The sequence below is a fragment of the Rhinoraja longicauda genome, chromosome 9 (genome assembly GCF_053455715.1).
Source record: "Rhinoraja longicauda isolate Sanriku21f chromosome 9, sRhiLon1.1, whole genome shotgun sequence".
In the NCBI taxonomy this organism is placed as follows: domain Eukaryota; kingdom Metazoa; phylum Chordata; class Chondrichthyes; order Rajiformes; family Arhynchobatidae; genus Rhinoraja; species Rhinoraja longicauda.
The window spans coordinates 48161023-48180983 of record NC_135961.1 but is presented as its reverse complement, the minus strand read 5'-3'; the positions used below and the strand labels follow the sequence as shown (position 1 = coordinate 48180983).

General features: G+C 41.2%; 1 protein-coding gene across 1 annotated transcript in view; it reads left to right on the top strand.

Annotated features, from left to right (window-relative positions):
- The window catches only part of ints9 (integrator complex subunit 9), a 39418-nt gene extending 28569 nt beyond the window's left edge, over positions 1-10849 (top strand). The window contains exons 14-17 of the mRNA XM_078405891.1: positions 2410-2577; positions 4255-4353; positions 7265-7402; positions 9234-10849. Coding sequence (XP_078262017.1) covers positions 2410-2577; positions 4255-4353; positions 7265-7402; positions 9234-9410 — 582 coding nt within the window. The 3' untranslated portion in view covers positions 9411-10849. The remainder of the gene's footprint in view (positions 1-2409; positions 2578-4254; positions 4354-7264; positions 7403-9233) is intronic.
- Positions 10850-19961: the final 9112 nt, after the last annotated feature.

The window sequence follows — 19961 nt, the reverse complement described above, 5'->3', positions numbered from 1 at the left end:
TGACTATGGATGTAATCTGTCTGAAGAAGGGTCTCGACCCGAAACGTCACCCATTCCTTCTCTCCCGAGATGCTGCCTGACCTGCTGAGTTACTCCAGCATTTTGTGAATAAATACCTTCGATTCGTACCAGCATCTGCAGTTATTTTCTTATACTACTGTATGGATGTAATCGTTTTACTATTGTTTAAGGGTGAAAAGAGCATAAACAGAAAGCCTCAAACAATTAGGGTGATGGGTTCAGTAAGTAAATAAAGTCATTTGATTGTGTTTTAGCAATTAAGGGTTGAAGTGGAACATAAGATTTGGGTTTGTGGTGTAAACATTTTGAATTGTTTGATGAATTGTTTGACATAGATTTAGCTATGGAGAGAAATTAGTTTGGTTTATTTATTGTCCCATGTACATTGTCACGTGTACATGTACAGATACAGTGAAAATATTTTGTTGCTTGCTAATCAGTCAGTGGAAAGACAATGCATGATTACAATCAACCCATTCACTGTCTATAGATACATCATAAAGGGAATAATTTGAATAACGTTTAGTGCATGATAAAGCCAGTAAAGGCAGGGTACTTAAGGAGGTGGCTCTAGAAATAGTGGAAGCATTGGAGATCATTTTTCAATGTTCTATAGATTCAGGATCAGTTCCTGTGGATTGGAGGATAGCAAATGTTATCCCACTTTTTAAGAAAGGAGGGAGAGAGAAAACGGGTAATTATAGACCAGTTAGTCTGACATCAGTGGTGGGGAAGATGCTGGAGTCAATTATAAAAGACGAAATTGCTGAGCATTTGGATAGCAGTAACAGGATCATTCCGAGTCAGCATGGATTTACGAAGGGGAAATCATGCTTGACAAATCTACTGGAATTTTTTGAGGATGTAACTAGGAAAATTGACAGGGGAGAGTCAGTGGATGTGGTGTACCTCGACTTTCAGAAAGCCTTCGACAAGGTCCCACATAGGAGATTAGTGGGCAAAATTAGAGCACATGGCATTGGGGGTAGGGTACTGACATGGATAGAAAATTGGTTGACAGACAGAAAGCAAAGAGTGGGGATAAATGGGTCCCTTTCGGAATGGCAGGCAGTGACCAGTGGGGTACCGCAAGGTTCGGTGCTGGGACCCCAGCTATTTACGATATACATTAATGACTTGGATGAAGGGATTAAAAGTACCATTAGCAAATTTGCAGATGATACTAAGCTGGGGGATAGTGTGAATTGTGAGGAAGATGCAATAAGGCTGCAGGGTGACTTGGACAGGTTGTGTGAGTGGGCGGATACATGGCAGATGCAGTTTAATGTAGATAAGTGTGAGGTTATTCACTTTGGAAGTAAGAATAGAAAGGCAGATTATTATCTGAATGGTGTCAAGTTAGGAAGAGGGGATGTTCAACGAGATCTGGGTGTCCTAGTGCATCAGTCACTGAAAGGAAGCATGCAGGTACAGCAGGCAGTGAAGAAAGCCAATGGAATGTTGGCCTTCATAACAAGAGGAGTTGAGTATAGGAGCAAAGAGGTCCTTCTACAGTTGTACCGGGCCCTGGTGAGACCGCACCTGGAGTACTGTGTGCAGTTTTGGTCTCCAAATTTGAGGAAGGATATTCTTGCTATTGAGGACGTGCAGCGTAGGTTCACTAGGTTAATTCCCGGAATGGCGGGACTGTCGTATGTTGAAAGGCTGGAGCAATTAGGCTTGTATACACTGGAATTTAGAAGGATGAAGGGGTTCTTATTGAAACATATAAGATCATTAGGGGATTGGACACAGTAGAGGCAGGAAACATGTTCCCAATGTTGGGGGAGTCCAGAACAAGGGGCCACAGTTTAAGAATAAGGGGTAGGCCATTTAGAACAGAGATGAGGAAGAACTTTTTCAGTCAGAGAGTGGTGAAGGTGTGGAATTCTCTGCCTCAGAAGGCAGTGGAGGCCAGTTCGTTGGATGCTTTCAAGAGAGAGCTGGATAGAGCTCTTAAGGATAGCGGAGTGAGGGGGTATGGGGAGAAGGCAGGAACGGGGTACTGATTGAGAGTGATCAGCCATGATCGCATTGAATGGCGGTGCTGGCTCGAAGGGCTGAATGGCCTACTCCTGTACCTATTGTCTATTGTCTAAAGTTCGATCAAAGATAGTCTGACGGTCTCCAATGAAGTAGATAGTGGTTCAGGACTGCTCTCCAGTTGTGGTAGGATGGCTTAGTTGCCTGATAACAGCTAGAAAGAAACTGTCCCTGAATCTGGAGGTGTATTATATCTCATTTGTGGTGGCATACTGTGGTAAAAGTTGTTTAAGTGCCCCATAATGGGTTTGTTTACCTGCCTTCTTGTCAGTAAATGGCAGGATGTCAGTATGATGTGGGTAGGCAGTTCATTTCCACTCACTTCGCTCTATTTTATTTTTCCAGCCCTTGCATGTTGTATGCCCAGAGCAATATACTCAACCTCCTCCAGCGCAATCTCACCGCACCGATCTGATGATTGACTGCCAACCCTTACCAATGGCTTACCGGAGGGCTGAAGTACTGACCCTCCCCTTCAAACGTCGCTATGAGAAAATTGAGCTGATGCCTGATGCAAGTATTTATTTAACTGAATGTTTCTTTTATTGTTTTCATCTCTTTTTACCTCATCAATTTTTCCAAATCGAAAAGAATCAATGGGATTGGTTGGAAAAGTGGAGGTCAAGGTTCAATCATGATTGTTTTGATTGGCAGAAAAGACTAAAGAGATTAATTCTACCACCATTTTATGTTTTCAATCTATGCACCATTCCTATTGAAACACATGGTTGCTTCTATGTCTACTGAAGGACAGTTAGAGAATGAGCTGGGAACAGAATAGCAGAGAATAAAATTCCAATAATCTGCTCTCCAGCTATTCAGAAATCCTAAACGTTCGGCATCTGGCTGTGGTAAAAGAAAGGAATGAGAGATTTAATGCAGGCAAATGGGACTAGCTCAGTTTGGCAACATGGTCGGCATGGCCAAATTGGTGGAAGGGCCTATTTCTGTGCTGTAGAACTCATACTCTGTTCATACTCTGTTTCCTGTGCTCTCTTTAAACTTACCAGGGCCTTGTTACATGACCCATTTAAACCTGGAGTTTATTGGAAAATTCATTATTCTACAATGGAACATTTAAAGAAATTGTAAATTAAATATGTGATGGAGCATTAATAGATTAGTATCCAGTAATCTGAAAATCTGCTAATTGGCACAGGCATTCTGGAGTAAAGGAGTTCTAGTGTACCTATGTGATAAAGAATGCACATTTTTGTTGTACAGCAGTGAGCACCACTTAAAATGCCTTGGGAGTCCTGTGTGTGGAGTTTGATCAAGCACTCCCTTCCCCACCCACCCAAAAAATGTTCAACAGTACAGGTTTCCACAGAGTGCTCTGACTTCCTCCTACTGTTCAAACATGAGCTTAGGGTTTAATTAACTACTATAAATTGCCCCTAGTGTAGGTAAGAGGCAGAAAAACAGAGAGAATTGAGATATGAGAGTGAATAAATTGCAAGAATATCGGGGAATAAGGAGAGGGGAATGAGACTGAGCTATTGCTTGGCATGTGGGCAGCATAGACCCGATGGGCTGAATTACCTCCTCCTGTATTGTAGTAAGTAAATAAGTCAGCTGCTGGGTGAGAGGATGGTTAGGATGAATGTGGGACAAGACAGGTATTGTCATTACAAGCTACCTGCTGTGAGCAGTATCAAAGATAATTGCACTTAATTGCACTGCAGAATGCTCCTTTCCTCTAAGTATACAAATCTTGAAATAAAGTGATTAAAACACGATAATGCAGCATCACAGAACTCAAGGATTTAAATCATAAGGATTTAATTGTGTGGAATGATTTAAATCCTTGAGTTCTGTGATGCTGCATTATCGTGTTTTAATCACTTTATTTTCAAGATTTGTATACTTAGAGGAAAGGAGCATTCTGCACTGTTAGGGATGCCGCTCCTCAAGTAAGGTATTATGCTATCTCCCCTCTTATGTGGTGCAAAAGCTTCTGAGGCAGGGATTGACTCCACTTATCCCTCAGTCACCAGCACCAAACCAGATTATTTGGTCATCCCTCATTTTGTTGATTCGTTTGAAACTTGCTTTGCACAAGTTAGCTACCATGATTCCTGCACAGGAACAACGACTTCCTGCAGAAGGTACTTTACTAGCTGTGTGCATTCTGTGGTGATAAAAATCACTAAGTGCTTTTAACTTTCCGGTACTATTGCTGTTTTACAGCTTGCAGAATCTCTCATCCCTTCTGAGATCAAACCCGGCATCTGTATGGCAACTGTGTCTGCAGTACTGCAAACCAAAGACAACAAGCACATACTTCGCGTAAGTGATGTAAAGAGAATGAAGTTGTGTTAGCCCAGTCACTTGAAGGATTTGATTTATTTTCCTCAATTCCACAATTTGTCTGAATAAAACTAGTGCATGATGCATGTCGTATGCTTTGTCTTTCTTCCTTTTTCTATTTACTCTCAAACCCCCTTCCTTGCCCCTGCCACCACCAAAGCCAGAATGGGGAGTAACAGTGCTATTTATTACTTATGTGCATTTTTCATAGTTTCAATGGCTTGGATAGTTTTTAAACTGAATGAAGATATGTTAAACCAAAGGGATTGTCTGCACTTTAACAAGGACATAAAACTTACATGGCACAGCTTGAGGAAGAACAAATGGTTTACTTTCAATCAACATCACTAAATTAATTATGTGATCATTTGAGCTGTTGCTGACAGCATGAGCTTCCAGTGTGCAAATTTCTTGTCCGGTTTCCCTATACTACAAGTGGAGTTTTTAATTCTTTTAAGGTATTTGGGTTTGCAGACTGTGCCAGCATTCATGCCCTCCTGATTGCCCCAAGAAGGTAGTGAGGAGCTTTCGGTGTGGCTACATCCATAATCCCGTTAGAACTTCAACTCAAAGCATGTTTAACTGCAAAACATTTTGAAATGCAGTAAAAATGCAAGATCTTTCTATGGATCTCTTGCCTGCCTGCCTTTCTTCCTTCCTTCCTTCCTTCCTTTCTTCCTTTCTTCCTTCCTTCCTTTCTTCTTTTTTTTTTTTTCTTCTTTTTTTTCTTTCTTTCTTTCTTTCTTTCTTTCTTTCTTTCTTTCTTTCTCTTCTTTCTTTCTTTCCTTTCTTTCTTTCTTTCTTTCCTTTCTTTCTTTCTTTCTTTCTTTCTTTCTTTCTTTCTTTCTTTCTTTCTTTCTTTCTTTCTTTCTTTCTTTCTTTCTTTCTTTCTTTCTTTCTTCTTTCTTTCTTTCTTTCTTTCTTTCTTTCTTTCTTTCTTTCTTTCTTTCTTCTTTCTTTCTTTCTTTCTTTCCTTTCTTTCTTTCTCTCTTTCTCTCTTCTCTTCTTCTCTCTTTCTCTTTCTCTCTTTCTCTCTTTCTCTCTCCTTCCTCTCTTTCTCTCTCTTTCTCTCTCTCTCTCTCTCTCTCTCTCTCTCTCTCTCTCTCTCTCTCTCTCTCTCTCTCTCTCTCTCTCCTTTCTCTCTCTCTCTCCTTTCTCTTTCGCCTTTCTTTCTTTCTCCTTTCTTTCTCCTTTCTTTCTTCCTTTCTTTCTTTCTTTCTTTCGCCTTTCTTTCTTTCTCCTTTCTTTCTTTCTCCTTTCTTTCTTTCTCCTTTCGCCTTTCTTTCTTTCTCTCCTTTCTTTCTTTCTCCTTTCGCCTTTCTTTCTTTCTCCTTTCTTTCTTTCTTTCTTTCTCCTTTCTTTCTTTCTCCTTTCGCCTTTCTTTCTTTCTCTTTCTTTCTTTCTCCTTTCGCCTTTCTTTCTTTCTCTCTCTTTCTTTCTTTCGCCTTTCTTCTTTCTCCTTTCTTTCTTTCTCCTTTCGCCTTTCTTTCTTTCTCTCTTCTTTCTTTCTTTCGCCTTTCTTTCTTTCTCCTTTCTTTCTTTCTCCTTTCGCCTTTCTTTCTTTCTCTCTTCTTTCTTTCTTTCGCCTTTCTTTCTTCTCCTTTCTTTCTTTCTCCTTTCTTCTTTCTTTCTTTCGCCTTTCTTTCTTTCTCCTTTCTTTCTTTCTCCTTTCGCCTTTCTTTCTTTCTCTCTTCTTTCTTTCTTTCGCCTTTCTTTCTTCCGCCTTTCTTTCTTTCTCCTTTCTTTCTTTCTTTCTTTCGCCTTTCTTTCTTTCTTTCGCCTTTCTTTCTTTCTTCCGCCTTTCTTTCTTTCTCCTTTCTTTCTTTCTCCTTTCTTTCTTTCTTTCTTTCGCCTTTCTTTCTTTCTTTCGCCTTTCTTTCTTCCGCCTTTCTTTCTTTCTCCTTTCTTTCTTTCTTTCTTTCGCCTTTCTTTCTTTCTTTCGCCTTTCTTTCTTTCTTTCGCCTTTCTTTCTTCCGCCTTTCTTTCTTTCTCCTTTCTTTCTTTCTTTCTTTCGCCTTTCTTTCTTTCTTTCGCCTTTCTTTCTTCCGCCTTTCTTTCTTTCTCCTTTCTTTCTTTCTTTCTTTCGCCTTTCTTTCTTTCTTCCGCCTTTCTTTCTTTCTTCCGCCTTTCTTTCTTCCGCCTTTCTTTCTTTCTTTCTTTCTGCCGCCTTTCTTTCTTTCTTTCTTTCTTTCTTTCTGCCGCCTTTCTCTATCTTCTGATATTTTGTTCCATTGACCAACCTGTGTAATTGAAACAACAGCAATACCTTTGAATAATCTAGACCCAACTGGCTCCATCTGCCTGTCATCCTTCACCCCTCTTCGCCCACTGGCCCCTGTCTCACCACGCCCCCTCTCCTGTTTCTACTGGCTCAGTCCTGATGCAGGGTATTAAGCCAAAATATCAAAAATTCCTTTCCCACCCTCCTCCATAAATGCTATTCAACCGCCTTCCAGCAGCTTGTATTTTGCTCCAGATTCCAGCAGCTGCAATCTTTTTGTCTTGCCAGTAATTTAGAACTACCAATTATAATTATGAAATCAAATTCTCTCTTGGACATTTCATCATAATGTCTACCTGATTTTGAAGTGAACTTTAATTTTATGGCTTACAAAAATCAAAGTAGATGCATATGCTGGAAATCTGAAATAAAAAATGTAATTACATGATTTATTGCTTCCTTTAAGTGATTAAAAAATATATATATATAGAAAAGGATAAATTACAAATTATTAATGAAGCAAGTTGGGTGATATGACAAGTTTATTTTTCTTGGGTTTATTGCCTTGTTATATCGTTTATCGTCTTTGAGTATATGAAAGGCGCTATATAAATGTAATGCATTATTATTATTATTATATGAATTATAATCTAATTCTGTCTCATGCAGTCACTTCCAAAACCAGTGCCGCAGCCAGCTGGCAAGAAGAGGAAACGGATAAACGATGAGATCCCTGAATTGAAACCATCCAAACCACTGCTGTGTGGCTCAATCACCATTGAGCAATTTGTACAGAGCCTAGAAAAGGTAAATATCTGTAGTGTGGTCTGAAGCAATTCCTGCACATCTCAGTTATCATTAAAAACAGATTATCAGGTGGTTGTCACTTTGCTTGATGAAGGCAAGTTAGTACATTGTCCGTAAAGTGCCTTAGCGCATTGTGACAGGCACTATCTAAATGCAGGTTGTTCTCAGTATCAAATCATGTACTGTAATGTGTTATGTAGATAGAAGATCATTAATCACGATTTTCTTTAGAGAAATTATCTCCAGATGATTATTTGTTTCTTTTGTTTTAAACAATATTAAGCGATGACTAGAATCATCTTTTACTGATCTTCAATATTGTCTGTAGAAAATATTACTTTGAACGTAAGCATTCAATCAATACAGTCACACAACACAAACACATGTTATAGGCCCTTTATCCCGTCATAATATATCTGCATATGACTTGTCACAGCAAAGATATTTCCATTATTCCATAACACAGCTTAATGGACTGCTTTTTAGAATCCATTATTCTGGAGAATTGAATGTACCTAGCAAACATATGGAACATATTCATTAGTTATGCAGTATTTCTTTCTGTAATTGTACAGCAATGCAGCTATGTTATAACATGGAAAGAGGCTATTCGACTCATAGAGTTTATTCAAGCTTTATGTACAAGCAATCCAGCTTATTGAGCAATTTGTACAGAGCTTAGAAAAGGTAAATATCTGTAGTGTGGTCTGAAGCAATTCCTGCACATCCTAGTTATCATTGTGTCACTAGGGTTAGCAGTGTCTTCATCTGCCAAGACTCTAAACTGTGGAATTTCCTGCTAGTAGCTCTCTCTATCTCTATTAAATTGAGTTGCTCCATATAATCTCATCTCTTGAACAAGTTTATAGCCTCGCGCTGTTTATGCAGCTGTGCATAGATATTTTGCTATGTAAGTCCTCTCCAGGTTACAACAGGGTTCTGTTGCTGAAAACTGTTTAGAACAATGTAGCCACGACCCAAATTCCCACCCCGGTGGAAGATGCCTGCATCTTTCCACGACCCAGCAGTCAGCAAATCCATCCCGTGTGTCTCCGCATTTTCGCTTGGATGTACGGGCCATACATAAGTCCGGCACTCGTAAGCTGGGGAAGGACCTCCTATAAAGATGCTATATAAATGGAGTTGTTATTATTGACCTTATTGAAGGTGTGGAAATTGCTGATGTTAAGTTGTTTAGTAAGGCTGGAGCAAGAAATGAGTGCAGCACCTTCTCGATGGCAGTGACCTTGCCTGATTGAAATTGCCACCTTATACTGTGGTGAGGTTGTTCTCTCTGTCTCAGATTGGGTTAAGACCACCTCACGCCTTCACACAAAGGCATGGTTAGTAATAAGTTGTCTCAGGTTAACACTTTACCCCAATGCCACCTTGCAGTACTGGAAATCTTTTTTAAAAGGATTGTTCTTGTTCAGTGCCATGTGGGGGGTATGGAGAAGCTCAACTGCCCTCAGAAACCAAAGAGCTTAAACGAAAGAAGGCCTTGTATATCTCACGTCCACCAATCAGCAAAGAACGCTTATTGACATTTACTAGATATTGCAGTGCATGGAGTTTCTTTTGAAAACTATTTTGAGTAGATTTTCTCGTCCTACCAATCAAAGTGACATCAATGGTGGTACAGTTGTTTGATCCTGAGGGAAGGAAACTTAATGGTAGAAGGGAAATCTCAACCCTAACATCCATGTTCCTGTGATGTAGAGCCCTATACAACATAATAAGAAACAACTTGTACCTTCCATTTCAAGTGGTTGAAGGCACAACTCATACCAGTTACCCACTTGCAGTAAATCCTCCTCTTCTTCCTTCACAGCACGGCATTACTGATGTCAAGGTTGAGGACACCCCAGAAGGACACATTGTTCACCTTCAATCTGAAGACACACTGATTCAGATCGAAGAGGACTCGACACACATAATTTGCGACAACAACGAGCCACTTCGCACCAAACTTCGAGATTTAGTACTCAAATTTCTGCAGAAGTTATGAGCTTCTCCATGACTTTTTTTAGTGGCTTCAGGATTTGGGGCTCGTTGACGGGAGCACGCTGCAACTTGTCAAAAGTGTGTGCAGTTGAGAATAATAGTTTCCAATCTCTCAAGCTATATCTACCTTGCAATAAGTTAATGACTTTTCCATCCACAACTCCATTTACCTGTCTTGGTATGTATCCTGTGATACCCTTGACCGGAAAAATGCTGGCATGCTCCATTTTGACATTTTCCTGGGCCCATCCCCTTCCAGCTTCAATGAATTTTTTTGTGAAATCAACAGTCCCATTTATCTAAAGAAGTTTTTCCTGACTCCACCCCCTTGAATAACCTGGCACTCATTTTAAGATCTTCTTCTTTCATATGTCAACTACACCAATCAAAAGTGGCAATTGGTGCTTTAGAGTACCATAGATGACGCTTTGCTGCAAGTTTTGCCAGTTCCATAGAACTACCCAGGGTGGACGACAAGGACGTAAAGCAGCTCCCACCCCATTTTAAGGTCATGTTCTTGTTCTTAACTCGATACAAGGAACTGATTTGTTTTTCTCCCTCTTCCCCAATCAAATCCTTCAAATGTATCAACACACAAATTAGCCCCTTCTTCTGTTAGGTGGTAGATGCAATTGTACAATAGAATCCTTGAGTGAAGCCTGCAAGTTTAAAAACTTCAATCTTAATTACAACCGGATGAAATGTTGAACTTGCTTAAAAAGACACTTTTTGATCAAACTGCAGAAGGTGGGAGTTATTCCATTAATGTATACGATGATGTGGCTCAGCTGGTTCAACTGCTGTCTGAGTCAAAGGGTTATGGGTGTAGGTCTGACACCTATATACCCGAGTACAAAAATCGAGGTTGACCCTTCTGTTCAGCAGAATGATGCCACATATCTGGAGGTACTGTCTTTTGTTTGGAATGTTCAGGTGAGACCTTATCTTCATTCACATGGAGCAGAAGATTCACCAATATTTATCCCTCAGCCATTATCATTAAAACAGATTATCAGGTGGTTGTCACTTTGCTTGATGAGCACAAATTAGTACATTGTCCGTAAAGTGTCTTAGATCATTGTGACAGGCACTATCTAAATGCAGGTCATTCTAAGTATCAAATTACTTACTGTAATGTGGTATGTAGATAGAAGATCATTAATCACAATTTTTTTTAGAGAAATTATCTCCGGATGATTATTTGGTTCTTTTTGTTTGCAACATTTAGTATATTAAGCGATGACTGGAATCCTCTTTCACTGATCCTCAATATTGTTTGCAGAAAATATTACTTTCAAGTCAAGTCAATTTTATTTGTATAGCACATTTAAAAACAACCCACGTTGACCAAAGTGCTGTACATCTGATTAGGTACTAAGGAAAAAAAAAGAAACATACAGTAGCACGCAAACAGTTCACAGCGCCTCCTCAATGAGCCTCAAACGCTAGGGAGTAGAAATAGGTTTTGAGCCTGGACTTAAAGGAGTCGATGGAGGGGGCAGTTCTGATGGGGAGAGGGATGCTGTTCCACAGTCTAGGAGCTGCAACCGCAAAAGCGCGGTCACCCCTGAGCTTAAGCCTAGACCGCGGGATAGTGAGTAGCCCCAAGTCGGCCGACCTGAGGGACCTGGAGTTAGAGAGGGGGGTTAGAAGATTTTTGATGTAGGGGGGGGAATGTCCATTTAGGGCTTTACACGTGAATAGGAGGAGCTTGAAGTTGATTCTGTACCGTACAGGGAGCCAGTGGAGAGAGGCCAGAATCGGGGTGATGTGGTCCCTTTTACGGGTACCCGTCAGGAGTCTCGCTGCGGCGTTTTGGACCAGTTGCAGGCGGGACAGGGAAGATTGGCTGATCCCAGTGTATAGGGAGTTGCAGTAGTCTAGGCGGGAGGAAATGAAAGCGTGAATGATTTTTTCTGTGTCGTCGAATTGGAGGAAAGGTTTGATTTTAGCTATGGTTCGAAGTTGGAAGAAGCTGGCTTTTACCACAGCGTTGACTTGCTTATCAAATTTTAATGCAGAGTCAAATATCATGCCGAGGTTTTTGACATGCGGTTTGACTAGGCAGGATAGACTTCCAAGACTGCCTGTTATCAATTTGATGGCGTCGGGGGGGGCCGAATAGGATGACCTCAGACTTGCTCTCATTTAATTGGAGGAAGTTCTGTGCCATCCAACATTTTATGTCCTCAAGGCAGTGTAAGAGGCTGTTTAAATTTGACTGGTTGTTGGGTTTCAGGGGGAGGTAAAGCTGAGTGTCATCGGCATAGCAGTGGAAAGAAATGCCGTGCCTTTGAATGATTTGGCCAAGGGGGAGCATGTATAGAGAGATGAGAATGGGGCCTAGGATGGAGCCTTGTGGAACTCCGCAGGAGAGGCTAACTGGAGCAGAGGAATAACTGCCTATGTTGATGGTGAAACTCCTATCTTTGAGGTACGAAGCGAACCAGCTCAGGGCAGTGCCATCAATGCCAACCGCGTACCGGAGACGGTCAATAAGGATGGTGTGGTCCACTGTATCGAACGCTGCGCTGAGGTCGAGAAGGAGCAGGATTGCACAGTCGCCGGTGTCGATGGCGAGAAGCAGGTCGTTGTGTACCTTCAACAAGGCAGACTCTGTGCTGTGGTGGGCTCTGAAACCTGACTGGAAACTTTCCAGGATGGTGTATTGGTGCAGGTAGGGCACTAATTGGTTTAGAATTGCCTTTTCAAGGACTTTTGACAGGAATGGCAGTTTGGGAATGGGTCTGTAGTTGCTAGGCAAGGTGGGGTCTAGGTTAGGTTTTTTCAGTAGGGGCTGGACCACCGCGTACTTGAAACTGGTTGGAACAGTGCCAGTGGCCAGAGAACTGTTGATAATAGAGAGGATGCTGGGACCGGCTATTGCAATGACATCCTTCAGAAGGGCAGTGGGGGCAGGATCAAGGGGGCAGGTTGCAGGTTTCATAGCGGAGACAAGCTTTGCAAGGGAGGATAGGGTGACGGGTTGGAAGCAGTCCAATTTAGATGAACAGACTAGTGAGACAGCTAGGTCACGGGTGGGAGGGGAAATGTTCATTCTAATGTTCTCAACTTTGTTGGTGAAAAATTTAGCGAATTCTTCGCACTTAGCAGGGGACCCAACTAAGCTGGTACTGGGGGCGGGACATATGACAGAGGTAATTGTTCTAAATAGGACTTTGGAGTTATGAGAGTTTTTGGAAATAAGGTCGGAGAAGTATTGTGCTCTAGCAGACTTTACTGCTTCCTGGTATTTGAGAAGATTGTTTCTCAGAATTTCGAAGGAAATTTGAAGCTTGTCACATTTCCACCTCCTTTCTGATTTTCTGCACTCCCTTCTTAGGGCTTTGGTGGTGTCATTGAGCCACGGCCGACCTTTGGGCTTGGGCTTTTTCATTTTAAGGGGAGCGATAGAATCCAGGATGGAAGAGCAAGTGATATTAAATAAAGAGGCGAGATCTTCAGTGCTGAGATGGGGGGAGAGGCCTCAATAGTGCAGATGTTGGGGGCAGCTGTGAGAGCCTCGGAGAATTTACTGGCAGTCAATGAATTTATGTCGCGGGAGTAGCGAACAGGGAGATGAGATTTTGCGGGAGATAAAGGCAGAGATGCGTCAAAAATGATAGCGCTGTGGTCCGATAGACAGGCTTCAGTAGTTTCAATGTTGTTGATTGGGAATCCGGACGATAACACTAGGTCGAGAGTATGGCCTAACTTGTGAGTGGGTCCCGTGGTGTGAAGAGTCAGATTGAAGGACTCAACCAGGTGCATAAATTCACTCACAAGAGGCTTAGTGGGACAGCAAACATGAATATTAAAGTCACCAAGAACCATGATCCGGTCAAATTTGGGCAAAATGCTAGAAATCAGATCAGCAAATTGGGTGATGAAGTCCTTATGCATTTTTGGTGGGCGATACACAAGAACAATTAAGAGGGGATAGGCTAGGCCTACTTTAATTAGTTGCACCTCGAAACTGGAGAAATTATCAGCGTTCAGGAGGCGGCAGTTGAAATGTTTCTTAAACACAGTGGCTAAGCCCCCACCGCGTCCGGAGAGCCTAGGCGAGGTGAAGAAGTTACAGTCATCAGGACAGAGTTCCACGAGTGGAGCAAGCTCACCGGGTTAAGCCAGGATTCTGTGAGCAGTAAGAAGTCCAGTCCACGGGTGGTGAAGAAGTCGTTGAGGATGTAGGTCTTGTTCTGTAGGGATCTTGCGTTGATCAGGGCCACTTTAGCAGGGACAGCAGGTGAGCTTCGGTCTGGTAGCGGCTCCCACGCCAGTGGGCGGAGGTTCAGGGAGACCACGCCGCTGCGCTTCACAGATGGCCTTGCTGGGAGCCCACGGGCCGGCAGTCCAGGGACCGGAACGTAAGCAGTCCAGGGACTTTGAACGTAAGCATTCAATCAATACAGTCATACAACACAAACATGTGTTGTAGGCCCTTTATCTTATCATAATATATCTGCATAAGACTTGTCACAGCAAAGATACTTCCATTATTCCATAACACAGCCTAAAGGACTGCTTTATAGAATCCATTATTCTGGAGAAGTGAATGTACCTCTCTAACATATGGAACATATTCATTAGTTATGCAGTATTTCTTTCTGTAATTTTACAGAAATGCAGCTATGCTATAGCATGGAAAGAGGCTATTCGACCCATCGAGTTTATTCAAGCTCTATGTACAAGCTTATCCCACTCCCCACCTTTTCCCCATAACCCTATAATTTTCAAAATTCAGATACTTACCCAGCTCTCTTTAAATCTGCTTAAATGTACTACACCTGACAGTGCATTCAAGACCCCAACCACTATTGTAATTTTATTTTATTTTTGCAGTTACCTTCAACCTTTATCCCCCATATTGACCCCTCACCCAAAGGGAACATTTTCTATCTACATTCATCATGACTTTAAATATTTCTGTCAGATCTCCTTACAACCCCCTTCATTCCAAGGAAAACAATCCTGGCTTTGACATTCTCACCACATAATGCCCTCATCACTGCTATAATTTAATAGAATTGTTCAGCACAGAAACAGGCCTTCCATCCCACCATGTCCATGCTGACTATCAAGTACCCATTGAGACTAATCCCATTTACCAGCACTTAGCTCTCTATGTGACCTGTTGCACTCTGTGCCTGGTCAATAGCCCTTATGCCTATGCCTCTCCTCACAATCTCATCAACTACTCCTGATTCTACCAGGGGACAATTTACAACAGCTTATTAACCTACCAATTTGCTATGTGGGAGAAAACTGGAGGAAACCTATGTGATCATGGGGAGATTGTGCAGACTCCTCACTTTTAGGACTGAAGGTCAGGTTTGAACCCAAGATGCTGGAGCAATGATGTGGAGGTTCTACTGTGTTACCTTTATATCTTTCCTAAGGTGTGCTCCCTCCCCACCAAAGTGGACACAGTACTCCAATTGATGCAGAACCAGTGTTTTACAAAGGTTTCATATAATTTCTGTGCTCTTGTACTGTTATTCCTCGGTAAATAAACTCAGGGTCCCATAAACTTTTCTCAATGCTTTATTAAACTGCTATGCCACTCTCAACAAATTATCCACATATGCGGGTAGCACAGTGGTAGATTGCTGCCTGACAGCGAATGCAACGCCGGAGACCCGGGTTCCATCCTGTTTACGAGTACTGTCTGTACGGAGTTTGTACGTTCTCCCCGTGACTGGCGTGGGTTTTCTCTGAAATCTTTGGTTTCCTCCCTCACTCCAAAGACGTACAGGTATGTAGGTTTATTGGCTTGGTAAATGTAAAAATTGTCCCTAGTGGGTGTAGGATAGTGTTAATGTGCAGTGATCGCTGGTCGGCACGGACACAATGTGCCGAAGGGCCTGTTTCCGCGCTGTATCTCTAAATCAAACTAAACCCCAGATCTCATTTTATTCTGTTACTTCTAGAATTTTGACCTCTAGTTTAGATTGCCTGTTCCAATTCTTCCTACCAAATTGTAACATAGAATATTCCTCAAAATTAAATTCATCTATCACCCATCTGCCCATTCCATCAGCCTGTTTGAATCTCAGTGAATTATACTACAATCTTCCTCACAATTCACTATATTTCCAAATTTTCTTAAGGGGCAAATGGTGGCTGACCACCTGAACAGTGTCTTATTAATGAGAAGTCTATAATTTGGAAATTGTGACCTATCCATCAACCTGGTAATACTGGCCCATGAGGAACATGGTGCACTTTGCTCCAGTGGGGATAATAATAATAATTCTATTACATAACTAGATTGCTGTTTGTGCTGCCCTAGCCCCTTGACTTCTGCGGCCATCAATCCTGATGGCAATAGCATTGAAAGGCACCCGGTTGAGGAAGTCCACATGTACATCACCTGCATTTTCTTGAATGAATGAATGAATTATACTTTATTATGACATGTGAGATTCTTTGTTTTGCATATAATTATGCAAAGAGTTGCCACATACAGGGCGCCGACCAAGTTACAAAGTATTCCATTTAGTCCCCAATGGCCCCTCTTTGCTCTCGGCAGCCCTCTTACGCAGGTCCCCCTTTGTTCTTTCGGTGCCCCCCCCCCCCATGCCGGGTCCCCCTTTGTTTTCTTGGTGCCACTCCCTCTTTGTTCTCAAGGGCGTGTCCAGCACCCACTGCAGGCCCATCAGTGTCCCATTCTCCATTGTCCCTGTCTGTTACTTCATTAATAAAACACTATCTAATTTATCAGACACCATTTGCTTTTAACAAATCCAAGGAGACTCTGTCTAATATATCATCTTTTGTCTGTCAGTCCTTGATTATTGTTTCAAAAGATTGCCCCACGACCAACATTACAGTTTTACAGCCACCAGTGGCAGCCCCCAAATCTACAGTTGTTTAGCCTTTGCAACAGCCTTCCTTATTTACTTCAGCAACCTAGGATGCATCCCATCTGGACCAGGTGATTTAGTCATGTTAAGTGCAGATGGCTTTTCCAGCACCTCCATCAATTTTTATCCAGATTCTCAACTCTATCTTCACTTGCTGAGACCCCAGCACCAAGATTTGAGGATTCCTCGGGGAAATATTTGTATTTTGTTACAATTGTGTAAATGGTTTTAAATTTGTATATATATTTATAACTGCATGATTTGGTATAAGCTTTGACAGGAGATAAACGGAATCAAAACCAGTGAAGGACAAACTTGGAGCTGATATCAGGACCCGCTTCCTCTGCAAAAAGCGATGTATGTTTTGAATGGAAAAAATGGCACTGAAAAACTCACTAGATAGGTGTTAAGTAGAATATTATGGGAACAACCCTCTCGAATGAATATTATTGTCCTGAAGAGGGTCCAATTGGTATTTATTAGAATGTTAACAAGAATTGAGGAAATTGTAGAGATGATGGAATTATTTTTAAAGATGCATGAAGGTGATTTAACAACTAAATAAAAATTCTGAAGAATTGGATACAGAAAATCAGTTTCAACAAGTAGGGTGTTCAATATCCCTATTCAATATGCATGCAAGGTGTTGGGGTGGATAAGGAGAATTTGTATGAAACGTAAAATACATAACGTCACCTATTCCTTTTCTCCAGAGATGCTGTCTGACCTGCTGAGTCATTCCGACTTTTTGTGTGTATCTTCGGTTTAAATCACATCTGTAGTTCCTTCCTACACACTAAATTATCCAATGTGCGCTTCCTGAAAGGGCAGTGAGGGTAGATTCAGTAATAACTTTCACAGGGAACCGGAGACGTGCTAGAAAAGGAGACATTTGCATGCCAATGGGGAAAGAACAAAGGAATGGCACTATTTACATTGCTCTTTTAAAGAGCAGGCACATTCAATGGATAGAACACTCTCCTGTGATTTATCATTGCATGATTTAGTCACGTTAACCCAAGCCAGAGCCAAAAACAGAAACACTGGGAGCACCCAACACGGCATCTGTGGAAAGAAAAACAGTCAACATTTCGGGTCTGCAACCCTACCCGGACTGAAAACTGTTTCTCTCCACAGATGTCACCTGACCTGTTTTATTCCAGCATTCTCTGATTTTTTTTCATATTTGCAACATTCAGAGTTTTATTTTCATTTTCAACCCATAGCAGAAATTCCCTTCCTTTCTATCACTGCCAGTTAACTGACAACCAATTTATGAAGAGATGCATAAATAAATAGTGTTAACTTTTTTTCCTCGCCTTGTCGTGCTGCCTAACCAGAATATCTAAAATTCTCCTCCCTTCGAGTAAAATGTTTGCGGAATGTTTTCATTTGTAATGACAAACATGGAAGACCAACTCCAGAGCTTCCCCAGCCTTTCTCCAACTTTAAACTAATTTGTTTTCTTTCCATCCCTGTTCTGACAAAAGGATTATGACTTGAAACATTGTGCCTGTTTCTCTTCCCAAAGGGCAGCATGGTGGCGCAGCAGTAGTGCTGCCTTGCAGAGCCATAGACCCGGGTTCGATCCCGACGATGGGTGTTGTCTGTACGGAGTTTGTAAGTTCTCCCCGTGGGTTTTCTCCAAAATCTTCGGTTTCTTTCCACACTCCAAAGACGTACAGGTTTGTAGGTTGATTGGCTTGGTATAACTAAAATTGTCCCTAGTGTGTAGGATAGTGTTAATGTGCGGGGATCATTGTTTGGTGCGGACTCAGTGGGCCGAAGGGCCTGTTTTCGCGATGTATCTCTAAACTAAAACAAAATGCTGTATGCAATGCTGAGTGTTCCCAATATGTGTAGGAAGGAACTACTGGTTTATACCAAAGATAGTCTGTTCTCAATATGTTCTGCTTTTATTGCTTATAGAATGTTTGGATCAAAATATAGTTTGTGTACAAAGTTTGACTGTTAAGAGACCAGAATCAAAGTTTTTAATGTTTAGATATAAAAGGACCTTCTGCAAAATGGCTGGAGTGGCTGTTTATTAATTCATGCAACATTTGCAGTTTGCCCAACTTTGTCCCGACACTGACCTATGTATTCTTCCCAGTGAAAGTTTACAGTTTTTCGTGTTCTCTGAAATTTCTTCAAACGATCAAATAGTTACCTCTCAGAGTCAAAGTCCTGTCAACTATTTACATCAGATGATTGGCGATTACAGACAGATCATATGGATGGCTACGATTCATGCTCTATCAGCTGACATTTTGGCTGGCAGCACTTGCTCAGAACTTGAGAAATAGCTTAAATGACTATCTCAGAATTCCAAAATTTCTGAATTTGACAAAAGAAACAGAAAATTCCGTGAGACTTTTGTTCCCCCTATTACTGAAACTCCCACTTTAACTATCTCTGTGCTCCTCCAATTTTTTTCACGCGCATCCCTGATTTTAATCATTCCACATTGAGTCTTCAACTGTCCCAGACTTCTTAATTTTTTTTATTTTATAATTGATTACAATGCATATAACAACAACAGTAAACCCCATCCCTCCCCTTCCCTACATAATCATGAAAACAAACAAACAAAAACAAACAAATAAATAGATAAAAATACATTTAAAAAAAACATAACTACAATGTAACAAAAAAAAGACAAAAGCACAAAAACATGAGGCAAGGTAATTTTCACAAGTCAAATATTTCAGTATTTTCACTGCTGGATTCAAAGAAGGTACAAAAGCATGTGGCATTGAGGGGATAGTTTTACTTGTCCTTAATATGCTGCAGCACTGGGTTCCATATGTTGAAGAACTTTTGAGGGTTGCCAGACAATTCATATCTCAACCTCTCTACGTGTAATATGCCCATTAATTCTCTTAACCAAGTCTCAAACTGAGGAGCAGAGTCTGATTTCCATAGTTTCAAAATACATCTGTTGGCAATTACCATACCATAAACCAAGATTGTGCGAGCATTATGGTCTAGCTTCTCAAGCGTTGTGGAATACCCGAATAGAGCAGTTTCAGGGTCCGGAGTTAAAGTGACGTTTAAAACAGTGGAGTACCATTGAAATAAAAGACACCAAAAGTTGTGAAGTTTTGGACAAGTCCAAAAGTGGTGAGCGAGTGTACCCTCAGCGGTCTTGCATCTATTACACAAAGGTGAGAGATCAGGAAAGATTTTATGCAGCTTAACCTTAGAGTAGTGTAATCTGTGTATAACCTTGAATTGAATCAGTTGTAGCCTAGAATTAATAGAACAGGATTTTATACTTTTCAGTACTTCCTTCCAGACATCGTCATCAATTTCAATGTTAAGGTCTTCTTCCCAGGTTTGTTTTATTTTTAAAGTAGATTTATCTAGTTTGTTTAAAAACATACCCACAAACGATGAGATTAGGTTCTTTGCTTCCGGGGGACCCAGCAAAATTTTGGACAACAAGTCGTCTTCGGGCAGGGACTCAAAAAGCGAATTGTTTTGTCGAACATAATTTCTCAGCTGTAAGTACCTGAAGAATTGAGTTTTGGGCAATGAGAACTTGGATCGTAGCTGATCAAATGATGCAAAGTGTCTATTTATGTAAAGATCTTTTATTGTAACTATCCCTTTACAGCTCCATTCTGTCCCAGACTTAATTAAGTTCAAGAATTATTTCCCTAAATCTTCCCACTTTGTTCTTC